Genomic DNA, 12,372 nt, shown 5'->3' on the forward strand with positions numbered 1-12,372 from the left:
GGTCTACATGAGGATCTGTACTCACATGGTACCCATAAACTCATGCAGCCATGCACATGCGCACACATAAAAATAATAAATCTTCCAGCTAGGTGGTGGTGGTGCACACCTTTAATTCCAACGTTCTCGAGACAGAAGAAGCATACCTTTAGAAAGTTGCCAGTCAAAGTTCATGGTGTATGAGCTCACTGGGGACCCAGTCTAGCTTGGAGAGACTGAAGAACAGTCATCCTCTTTACAAAGGGGAGGAGGCTGTTTAACGATGCCCTTCCTGTAGCTGTGTCTTGAGAATGTATTGGCTGCAGAGCTCCGGTTCTCATAGACCTCTGGTTCTCATGGTCAGCCATCGGGAGTGGAGACAGCTTAGAAGGAGGGCTCGAGTCATGACTTTGGAGCTGTACACAGCCACACCTCCCTTCTGGGATTGCCACTTCATCACATGGCCACATCTAGTCATTATCACCTGGAACGATAGGCCCAATTAGAACCTGGTGGCTCTGCTAGTGAGCAAACAGGAGGTGAAGGAATGGTGGAAGGCACATGCTCGCCTTTTAAGAAGGACCCTGAAGTGAGGTGGTTTTACCTTTTACCCAAATCATGCCATTCTGTGTTCCACTCAGATCCAAACAACAAAGTCAGTGTTGAGGAACTGAGGCATTTATCTGAGTCAGGTCTGCCCCCAGCTTTTTTTTTTTTGTAAAGCTGTGACCTTGAACCTTCGTAGCTATTTGTTTGGGCCTCTTTCTGAGCCTGAGTTTCTTCACCTACAAAACTTTGAAAAGCAGTTGGAGTGAAGGTTAAAAATAAAGCACACAGAGCTAACAGGAGCCTCCTGCTTTGTAATGAAGGCTATTCTTATTTCATCTTCCCCTTAAAAATTCAGTAAAATAATCCATGCAATTAATTAAATTCTTCAGACAGCTTTGTATCTTCTGGAGACAGGCCGTCTATGAAGCCACTTGGTTATAAGTATGCAAATGTAAATGTCACTTAAGCCTTTTGTTTATTCATTTATAAGGGTGTCTCTCTACTGAGGGAAGTGAAACCTTATCTGTGTGAGCATGCCAGAATACCTTTGCTGTATTTGCAGTTTAATAAAGAATAGAGGTGACAGCCAAATGCCAGGCAGGCACTTGTTGGCTCTTGAGCACCTTCTCAGAGTCACTGGCCTTTTCTTCTTCAGAAAGCCCAATCCCTCCACGTGCATGATCCCACTGATGCTTGGCCTGTGGTGGATACAGTTAGCTACCTCATAAACCAAGGAAGCTTCTAGTAGAATCTATGAGTAGTCATAATATAAATGCATAGTAAAGTAAAACAGCCAAACACTGACACTGGTGGTCAAGAAAAAAAAGTTTTCATTAGGGAAATAGTATGTATACACGTCCTTAGATAACTATCAACTTCCTAATCCATGCTAGATGAAAAATGCTTTTGTGTGTTGATTCTTTCATAGGGTTTTTATTGTTTTCTGGTTTGGATACAGAGCTCATGTAGCTCAGGCTAGACTCAAACCCGCTGTATAGCTGAGGCCAGCCTTGTACTCTTAATCCTTGTGCCTCCTATGATGGTTTGAATAGGTATGGTCCCCATAGAGTCATGTGTTTGAATGCTTGGCCCATGGGAAATAGCACTACTAGGAGGTGTGGCCTTGTTGGAGTAAACGTATCCTGTGAGGGCGGGCTTTGAGGTCTCTTATGCTCAAGAATAGAATCCAGTCTCCTTCTGCTGCCTTCGGATCAAGATGTAGAACTCTCAGCTACCTCTTCAGTACCATGTTTGCCTGGATGCTGCCATGCTTCCAACCATGATGATCAAGGACTAAACCATTGAAACTGTAAGCCTCTTCCACTTAAATGGTTTTCTTTATAAGAGTTGCCTCAGTCATGGCGTCTCTTGAACATGATAGAAACCCTAAGTAAGGCACCTCCAGTTCCCAAATACTGGGATTACAGACTTGTGCCGTCACGCTAGTTTTCCCTGTTGTCGTGTGTGTGCAAGTTCATTTGATTGCATGCTTGTTGAGACCAGAAGTCAACACTGAGTATCATTTCTCCATCCCCAGACTGTGCCATCCATCTTATTGTGTTGGTTTATTTATATATTTATTTTTGAGGTAGGTCCCCCAGACCTGGAGCTTACCAAGTAGGCTAGCTAAATTGGCTGGGTAGTAAGCCTCAGGGATCTTTCTGTTTCTGCCTACCCAGTGCTTGGGTTACAAATGTTAGGTCCAAAGTGGCACCCCAAAATGGCAGTGTTGATGATACTGTCCTACAGAAGGTAAGGATTGTTACCAGGTAAACAAGCTTAAAGGCAGGTTTCTGTTTACTAGAAAATCAGGTCTTCTAATGAAGGTTTTGTTTACCAGGAACCACCTTTAGTCTTTTCTCAAAGTCAACTACCTTAGGCAAAGGCACCTAGTTCCCAATCAACCCAGACAACCTATTACAGCTCAACAATCTCCACCTTGCTGTCACATAAAACCTGCTTTTCTGCTAGTTTTTGTCTCTTTGCCCTGCCACAAGATACCCGGGGTTAGTTTGATTGCCAAAAAAATCCTCCATTCTCCCCATGGAGTGGTCCAGTTTGGTGGTTTCACTACACCCTCAATTACAGGTATGCTATCATGGCCAGTATTTTATGTAGGTTCTGGGTCCAGACTAAGGTCCCATAAGAAGGAGCATGACCGAGCTCTCCTTTTAGCCCATTCACTATGGAAGAAGAGGCAGGGTCCTGCTTAGTGGGAGACGCTCTTCTTCTAGGTTGACATACTTAAGAGAAATAGTCTATTTTCTTGAAACTGTTGTGTTCTGAGATTCTTGGTTGCTCCAAAGAGAAAGTTTAGACTGTATTGGAAGAACATATATTGTTAGAATTTGTCAGAAGCCCAAGTGTAGTTAGGATGTAATTACAGCATGTGACAGTAAATATGGAGGCTAGCTCAGAAGGAAGTGATTGGAGAGTCTGAAGAAAAGCAACACCTAGTCTTGAAAGTAGCATAATTACCTATCTTCTCAAAAAACAAATCTCAGAGGTTTGATATGGTGGCCACAGCTTTAATCCCAGGGCTTAGGAGGCAGAGGCAGGTGAGTCTCTGAATCCCATGCTAGCCAGGGCTACATAGAGAGACTTTGTAAGGAACACACAAGCTGAGAAACAACCTGGCTAACATGGCTATTTTGTTAAATGGGGTTAAATTTGTTTAAAGACATCAAGATACCCTTGTCCCTCAAAAATGTATGTTTTCATGAGTATAGCACAACCATGAGAATCCTTGAGAATATTTAAACATTGTACACAGAACCCTTCGAAATGTTTAAAGTGGGGCCAGGAAGATGACTCAGCAGGTACAGGGGCCTGCGACCAAGCCTGATGTTCTGAGTTGGATTTTCAGGACCACAAGGCAGGAAAGACAGAGGCAAGAGACCCACTATTCTGAACAATACAACTCTAAACAGTGCTTTTGTTTTTTAAAACTCATTTTTTCCTTAGAAGGTAAGTAGAAATGTGTGTATTTTAATATATATCTTACTTACTAAATATTTATGGACTGTGGTTCTGGGGTACCTAACATTACACAAGTAGTTTCCTTTAACATTACAAATTCCTCGGTTACACAGTATTTAGTTACAAAATTTTTCTTGCATATTTCCCATGTTCCATCAACCACAAAACAGAAAAAGCAAGTCAGTGTGTATCAAAGGGCAGAAAATTAGAAGTACATTTTTTTGACACACTTTTTTTTCTTTAGTGATCAGGCTCCCTTCAAACCTTGGGATGGTTTCAGGCAAGGCCTTGTAGAAATAACCTGCTTGGCATAATTTCACAGCAAAAGCAAACTGAAAGTAAACTGTTGAGACAAGTTGGCCCAGGGGACTTCTACACTATAAGGTAAACACCTTAATCTGTTTAACGTTGTGTGTCTGGCAACATTCTATGTTATACTAATCCTGATGTTCTTATATTTCAGTCCCACATGAACACAAAGTGGTAACGAAACCCACGGAGAAGCTTAGGTTCAAAGCTTCAAATCCCTGTGGGTGCTAATTCTTAGTTCCTTCCTTCATATGAAACTATCCGCCCATTTTGGCAGTGTGTAAACCAAAATCTCAGAGGACCTCTGAAATCACTTATCTGGTCCTAGCCACCTAAAGATTAAGGCTGGAGATTTGGTTTAGGAATATTCTTTCATAGTTTCAGAGGTCTGATCCAACTTCACCATTAATTTCACATAAACAGCGTTTAACAACGTATTTCTGCCTGCATTATGAGCTGAAGAATGTATTTATACATTTATACACACACGCACACTATATATATAGTTCACGTTGAGTACTTGATCATTTGTGGTGTGGTGTGCTTTGGTTTTTCACTTTGGATCGATTCAATTTATCAAGATGGTCCCGAAAGAAACAAATGTCCTAGCTGTCCATCTATTCATCCTTTTATAGGTCTGCCTTTCTTCTAGTTCGCTGCCTTTTTATGCACACACATTGATTTCCCTTTTCTACTTTGTGGTTGAGTGAGTACATCGCACCCGGAACCCTGGCTGAGGAGGTGGGGAAACGGCAGGAACTCTAACTCCCTGTGGTGGCGCCCAGCCAGCATAAATTTTGGCCCGCGCCGCTTCACGTACTCTGGGAACTTTGTCCCTCAGAGACAGCCGGGCCTCGAGGTCTGCCCCGCGAGACGGACACGCTGTCCATGCTCTCCGCCTCCAGAAGGACTCTCCAGCTCCTCTCCAGCTCCATCCCGGTACGGATGATGGGCGACTCATCTTCGAAGGTCATCAGCGCGGAGGAAGCTTTGCCAGGACGCACAGAGTCGATCCCCGTAGCAGGTACGACAGCATGGCTGCTGAGCATGCGCGTGGAGCCTGCGCACAGTGCCCTCCCGGAAAAAGTGTGGGGCTGCGGGTGGGTCCCAGGTTGTGGTCTGCGCGTGCGCGAAGAAGCAGCGCCCCCACCCTCTCCCGCTCTCCAGCCCGGGAGGGGCCTGAGCTCAGCGGGGCAGTCTCCTTCCTGCGTGCTTCTCTTTGTTTGAGTCTTGCTCTGAAAGAATCTAGCGTTGGGATTGACCCAGTCCGTTTGCTGGTCTACAGCTCCGCATTTGGGGCTAGGAAGAGTATGATGGGAGCCCAGCCTTAGTCTTCCTTCTCACCCAGGCCTCTAGGAGCGTTTAGCTGTGCCTCTTTATGGAAGCTCTGGAGGCAGAACTAACGTTGTGAACTTAGAGCTGGTTGCAAGAATCCTTCCCAGTTTGTAATTACTTCAAGGGCGTGCTGGGTTGTCTCCCCCGTTTGCAGTAACTCCTTGTACTATGGATGAGGCCTCTAGGAGGTGTCTGTGCGTGCTCCCTTAAGCCTCCAGAGCATGCAGGAAGCAGCTGATTACTTGTGTGACTCAGTTTTCTCCTTGCACCACTTAGTTGCACTGGAGTTGAATTCACATTGTAGCTCTTGTTGCCCTTTTACCTGGTCAGCCTCATCGTAATATTTCTAGCCTCTTGGAAGTATTTATCCCTGACAGGTTCTCACTGTCCCCAGTTCATGCACTTGCCACTTGGAAAGGGACCTGAATATTTTAGAGTGTTTGGAGACAAAGAGAACGAATTATTTGGTAAGCTAGCAAAATCAGAAGAAGGTGGCCAGGTAAACTGGTTTTTCAGGATCATTTTATCTTCAGGCAGAGAGGGTTAGGAAGAGGGGTTTAGGTTAGGAGCTGACAAATCACTGTAGGCTTTAGGTATCTAGTTTGGACATAAACCTAGTGGCTGATGATCCGTTGACCTGGCCCATAATCACAAGGCTACTGGATACTTCTGTGGACAGTGGAACTATCTTATCTTGATCTCTTCAGACTTGAATGGGGAGAGAAGAGGCTAGGAGATTTTGCTAAGCCATTAACCTTGTGCTGCTCAGTTCAAACAAACATTCCTTAAGTGCAAAGTAGAAATATGGTTGAATACAACATGGAAGTTTCGACACAGAGTTTTCTTTGAACCTTAACTACAGTGACAATCACAGGCAACACATTCCAGGGCTATGTGCAGCAAAGATGGAGGCAGACTTCTGATGCGTCGTGCAGCTGCAGAGCCTCCAAACTTAAATGATTTTTTTAAAAGTCAAGTATAAGGGGAGCATGGGCAGCCATCTTGTGTCATGTCTCTAAGTCACATGGCAGACTAGAGGGTCTCTGGTAGGGAGGGATATAAAGTAACTGAGAGCAAGGGAGGCTAGAGACGTTTCTTAGGGTTGCCTTTGCTTCCAGCAACAATGTGCCTTACTATATCTTATGAGTTTTGGTGACCATGGTGAATATGAAAGTCTTCATTTTCCTAGTTCAGAAGTTATAGTCTTCTCCAATGCAGCCTCAGCACTCCTCATGTCTCTAATCGTCCTAAGTCTGTTGTTCCCTGTACCCCTTTCTCTCAAGAGCTCTGTGGCCAGTGGAGCCCCTTTCAGATGATAAGGCCCATCTCTTTAGGATTGCTTTGCCTAGTTCCAGGCGTGTCCTGTCGTCAGATGCTTTTGGAGCTAAACTGGTCACCTCAGCTTCATCCTTTCCTTCTTTGTATTCTGTAAGGTGACTGTCCCCTTTTAGCAGCTGCAGCCCAGTGGCAGACTGACATTTTGCAAAGAGGGAAGATCCAAACCTTCAAGCCTTTTTGATGTTTCTTTTCTCTGGGCCACCTGGAACGAATGGGAACATGAACAGGCTTGGGTGACCGGTTACCGCTTCCATGGTAGCGTGTCAGACTGACAAGGCCGTTAGAGAGGTGCAAATGAATCAAGAGGAATCAGGAATATGATGTCGGTCAAGGCGTCATCTCAGGCTTTTGGGGAATTTGGTATTGGGGCAGCTAGGGAAACATGTAGGGTCAGACTGATGCTATTTCTAGCCTCACACCTTAAAAAAAGTTAAATCCCAAGCAGACAGGATGGTAATAGCCCACACTTACCCATGTATTACCCACCAGGCATCCTAGGAAACTAACTACACTAATACATTTAATTTTCACAAAAATAAGATGCTGCATTAACCATCATTATCCCCACTATGGGTGTGGAAACAGGCTAGGGAGGTCAGATAACTTATCCAAGGTCACACAGTAGGGCTGGAATATATACTATGTTCTAGAGTTTCTGATAGAACCGCTCTTCCCATGAATGTATATAATGCATGCAAATGTGTTGCTTTTGATATAGTCTTAATGTGTACCCCAGGTTGGTTTTGAACTCACTGGGTAACCCTCAGCAGTCTTCCTGTTGTAGTCTCCTGAATACCAGGATTACCAATATATAATACTGTGCAAGCACTCTTCAGTTAAGAGCAAAAAAATGAAATGAGTGCAGGAAAAGGAGAATTTTTTTTTTATAATTATAGTGTGAGGAAGGCCTTTGCATCCACAGCAAGAAAATCAAGATACTGGTAATTAGATTACATTAAAAGTCGGTGTGGGGCCAGAGAAGATGGCTCAGTTATTAAGACCACTTGCTGCTCTCCAGTGGATGTGAGTTCAGTTCCCAGCACTTACATGGTGACTCACTACCATTTACAACTCCAGTTCCAAGGACTCTGACACCTTCTGGCATCTGGGGGCACGTGCACAGTGCACAGACTTGATTGTAGATAAAAAAAACCCACGCACATTAAATAATTTTTTTAAAAAAAAGTCTTTTGTATGACAAAAATCACACAAGCAAAGTTATAAGACAGCCTAGGTCATAGCATCATGTACCAAAGGCAAGGACTAGTTTCTCCAGTAGATTAGCAGCTTCTAGAATTTCATAAGAAAAAATGATTACAAATCAGGCAGAGGTTGTGAACACTTTATCCCCGAAGAAAGTATAGTTAATTTTTAAACACATAAAAATGTTCAAGTTCACTCAGTGAGGAAAATGCAAATACCAGTTACCAGTTTTCCTTTTTTCACATTGGCAAAAATCCAGAAACAATGAGAGAGAGAGAGAGAGAGAGAGAGAGAGAGAGGTTGGGGATTTAGCTCAGTGGTAGAGCGCTTGCCTAGGGAAGCGCAAGGCCCTGGGTTCGGGTCCCCAGCTCCGGGGAAAAAAAAAAAAGAGAGAGAGAGAGAAGAGAGAGAGAGAGAGAGAGAGAGAGAGAGAGAGAGAGAGAGAGAGGCTTGCACTCTTGTGTGTTAGCCGGCTTCACTCTTATGGAAGGGAACTTGGCTGCATCTACCAACAATTTAAATGCACATTTACCTTCGAACTCAGGAATTCGATTTCTGGGGATTTGCCTTCCAGATTTGCACACACACACACACACACACACACACACACACACACACACACACACACACACACACACACGCCAAATGAGGACGGCACCAGGCTGTTGGCTGGAGCTTCATCTACAGCAGAGAGATTGGAAGCGTCACTGGTGCGCATCAACAGGGACTAGTTAAATGAACGATGGGTCAGCCTCCAGGGTGCAGCACGCAGGCAGCAAAGATGGGGCATCTCTAGCAACAGAGAGATTGCCAAGACGCAGGAGCTGCAAAGGCCGGTCAGGTCAGCATGCTGACTCCGTGTGGACGGACGGGGCAAGCTAACAAAGTCTGTACGCCTGGGGAAGCTTGGAAAGGATGGCTGAGAAAGGAAAGGCCGGATTTGGGCTGTGCCATGGGATGAGGATGGTCGGCTGTTCTGGCTTTACACTTTGTGTTGTCTTAAACAACGCGCTTTGTCTAATGTGGCTTTGTTGTTGAATTAAACAGCTACTTTGAAAATGGTCTCTGCTGTTTTTAGTCCAACCGGCCCCCTTTCTGTCATCCTTTGTCATACTTCAACTTAAAAAAATTGCTCTCTTTTTCCTTGTCAAGTATATATATTCCCCCAACTTGCTTTTGTAATCAAAATCTACATTTTGGCGTGATTTAAAAAAAAACAACAACTCTAAATTTAGAGGGTGAAATTGGAATAAGTTAATCCAAGTCATTTTACATTTCATAAATATTCATTTTTATTGAAGCGTCGATTGTGGTGGCATGATTTATACAAAGGAAGGACCTTTGGGGACGGATTCCTTCCACTGTGGCGTAGAAGGCATTATGCGTTTCTTTTATGTGACTGGTGTACATAGATTTTTAAAAAAGAAAACGATAGGAAGCTGTTCTCCTTTTTAAAAAAATTCCCTAGTGTGTGATTAATTTCTAAATTGTAGGACGCAGAACTGTTATTTTTCTTCTCGCATCCTGCCCAGAGCTCTTAGATTGTTTTACGCTCTCTTCCAGAACCTTCTGTTTCCCTGCCGCCCCCGCTGGGGAAAGGCATTTCCCACCTCCCACCTTCTGATCTTTACCTCCCTCCCCTGCCTCTCTTCCCACCAGGCCCCCACGGAGCCCATCTTCTGCCTGACAGGATTCAGTGTTCCGCCTCTGCGGTCGCCCACGTGATCATATCCTTGCGGATTCCCACTCTGATCTTTTGATTTATTTCTTCATTAAATGCTTGCATAGGTAAAGTGTTGTATTTCCTACTATTCCTTGGTTTTACTCTTTCTTCAAAATTTGCCAGGCTTGAATCCTGTTTCTCCTGTAAACCAGCCCCTCCTCCCAAGGGCAGAAGTGACGGATGGCGTTCATCTCCACTGGACAGACCCTTGTGAGCTACTTCAGGCTCTTTCCCATCAACTCTCTCATTGCTACTGAGATGTTCTGCTGCCCAGTTCCCAAATCTGTGCCTTATCTTTCTATGCAGTAATGAGCTCCTGGAGAGAGAGACCATGTGTCACTCCTGGAGGGAGCCCTGTGCTCCCTGTTCGGGTCTGTAGTGCATTATAAAGGAGGATGCCCACACCAGACACTCAGTAATGACTTACAGATACTGGGCAGAGAATGGTCAACGCCTGAAAGCGAATACAGAGAAGATTGTCTTTCCGTGTATCCATCATGTGAGCACTGTGTTGTAAAGCTGCCAGTGCAGCCGATTCTTTGTCTCGTCTGTGCTCTAAGTTGTTGCTCCAGCCCTGGTGGTGGACCTGAGCCAGTTTCTTTACACTTACTCAGGGTAAACTTTACTTTGGCCAGGATGTAGGGTAGGTTCCCCCATCTCTCAAACCTGAGCAGAGACCTTCTAGGTTCCTACAGCAGGTTGTGTGTGTGTGTGTGTGTGTGTGTGTGTGTGTGTGTGTGTGTGTGTGTGTGCGTGCACATGCTCAGCACTATCAGATGGGCCTGGACCCGCATCTCTGCTTGGGGTGGGGCAATGGGAAATCACGGGAGAAGGGAGGGTGAAGACAACTCTATTGACTCTGGGAACCTGGATGGGTTAAGAGGCAGTAGGCTAGGCACAGGTTTTGAGGAGTGAATTGGTACCAAGCTTAGCAAGCCCAGCGTGGAGGAGGCTTCTTTACTGAAGTGTTCTCCATTCTTGCCTCTCCACAGGTCCCAGGGGCTTCCAGTAGGTGATTGGCCCCTTTCCCTTGAAAAGCCCCTCTCTGACCCTGCCACCCTGAACTAACAAAACATCCGATGCTGGCTGGAATACTGGGTTCTGCAGGAGGTGGTCCTGGGGTGTCAGTGTGTGGGGAGGGTGGGGAGGAGTGTTTTAAATCTTCTCAAAGGTACTCTTCCAGCTTTCTCCCTCATAAGTCCCTGCTGGGTCAGAGACTTACTGTAGCCACTGTGTGTGACTTGTAGTACTAGACATCAAACTGCTTAGTGGCAGGGGTTGTCTAACTGCTTGGGCCTGGGACACCATAGGACAACAGTTACTTGTTGGACAACATGCTGTGTGCAAGAGGCCACTGCGAACGGTGTGAGGTATAATAAGAACATACGTGAGATATATCATTTGTTGTGACTAGCAGATAGTCAAGAAATGACACAGTGAAGGCTGAGGACATGGCTCAGTGGGTAAGGTGCTTGCTATACAAGCATTAGGGCCTGAGTTCAGATCCCCAGCACCAGTCTGAAAAGCTGGATGTGGCTTTGCACACATATAATCCCAGCACTTGAGAAGTGGATACAGGAGGATCCTGAGGGCTTGCAAGCCAGCAGGATAGCCAGTCAATGAACTCCATGTTTAGTGAAATATTCTGTTCCCCCAAACAAGATGGAGATGATAGAGGAATCTGTCTGATGTTGTCTCCTGACCCCCACATGCACATGCACATATCTGCAGTTGTACCTGCACATACATGCTATGCTTAAACACTCATGTCCTCTGGCCCCCACATGCACATGCACATGCCTGCAGCTGCACCTGCACATACAAGCTATGTTTACACATTCATGTCCTGTAGGCCCCACATGTACATGTGCACACCTGCAGCTGCACCTGCACGTACATGCTATGCTTAGACACTCATGTCCTCTGGGCCCCACATGCACATGTGCGCACCTGCAGCTGCACCTGCACATATATGCTATGCTCTCACACTCATGTTCTCTGGGCCCCACATGCACATGTGCGCACCTGCAGCTGTACCTGCACATACATGCTATGCTCTCACACTCATGTTCTCTGACCCCCACATGCACATGCACATGCCTGCAGCTGCACCTGCACATACATGCTATGCTCTCACACTCATGTTCTCTGGGCCCCACATGCACATGTGCGCACCTGCAGCTGCACCTGCACATATATGCTATGTTCTCACACTCATGTTCTCTGACCCTCACATGCACATGCACATGCCTGCAGCTGCACCTGCACATACATGCTATGTTTACACATTCATGTCCTGTAGGCCCCACATGTACATGTGCACACCTGCAGCTGCACCTGCACGTACATGCTATGCTTAGACACTCATGTCCTCTGGGCCCCACATGCACATGCACATGCCTGCAGCCACACCTGCATATACATGCTGTGCTCTCACACTCATGTTCTCTGGGCCCCACATGCACATGTGCGCACCTGCAGCTGCACATGCACATACATACTGTGCTCTCACACTCATGTTCTCTGACCCCCACATGCACATGCACATGCCTGCAGCCGCACCTGCACATACATGCTATGCTTAGACACTCACACCTGCCAGAATAAGCAATGTTGAAAACTAGACTGAAAAAAGTCTGGACAGACAGGGTGTTGAGCTGCTAGGCTTTGTGGTACTAGATTTTACATTATATCTGAAAACGTGACTGGGTACATGGAATTTCTGCAGCTAGGGGGAAATATCCCCAGTAGGAGTGGACCATGCCACTCTCCCTGTGACACAATGACATTAATTGGCCTCCACATCCCCTTCCTAACCCAGAATTAGCCCAGGATTGGCTTCATAGGGCAGGCTCTTCCCTGTTGATTTAGAGGTTGAGCACTGGGATTCCCAGCGGGCACAGGGGTGTCAGCATGCTGCAGTTCTGTCTTCTTGCTGCGTGTTCCTCTCCTTGTCA

At 45.7% G+C, this 12,372-nt stretch overlaps 1 protein-coding gene across 2 annotated transcripts in view; it reads left to right on the top strand.

Moving 5' to 3' along the window:
* The first annotated feature begins 3,587 nt into the window (after window positions 1-3,587).
* The window catches only part of Msra (methionine sulfoxide reductase A), a 322,939-nt gene continuing 314,154 nt past the window's right edge, over window positions 3,588-12,372 (top strand). For both annotated transcript variants that reach the window (XR_004389611.1, XM_032917517.1), the window contains exons 1-2: window positions 3,588-3,891; window positions 4,452-4,840. Coding sequence is in view for 1 of the 2 variants with exons in the window: in XM_032917517.1 (XP_032773408.1) it covers window positions 4,705-4,840 (136 nt within the window). In the remaining variant the exon portion in view is untranslated. The remainder of the gene's footprint in view (window positions 3,892-4,451; window positions 4,841-12,372) is intronic.

The sequence above is a fragment of the Rattus rattus genome, chromosome 12, assembly GCF_011064425.1.
Source record: "Rattus rattus isolate New Zealand chromosome 12, Rrattus_CSIRO_v1, whole genome shotgun sequence".
In the NCBI taxonomy this organism is placed as follows: domain Eukaryota; kingdom Metazoa; phylum Chordata; class Mammalia; order Rodentia; family Muridae; genus Rattus; species Rattus rattus.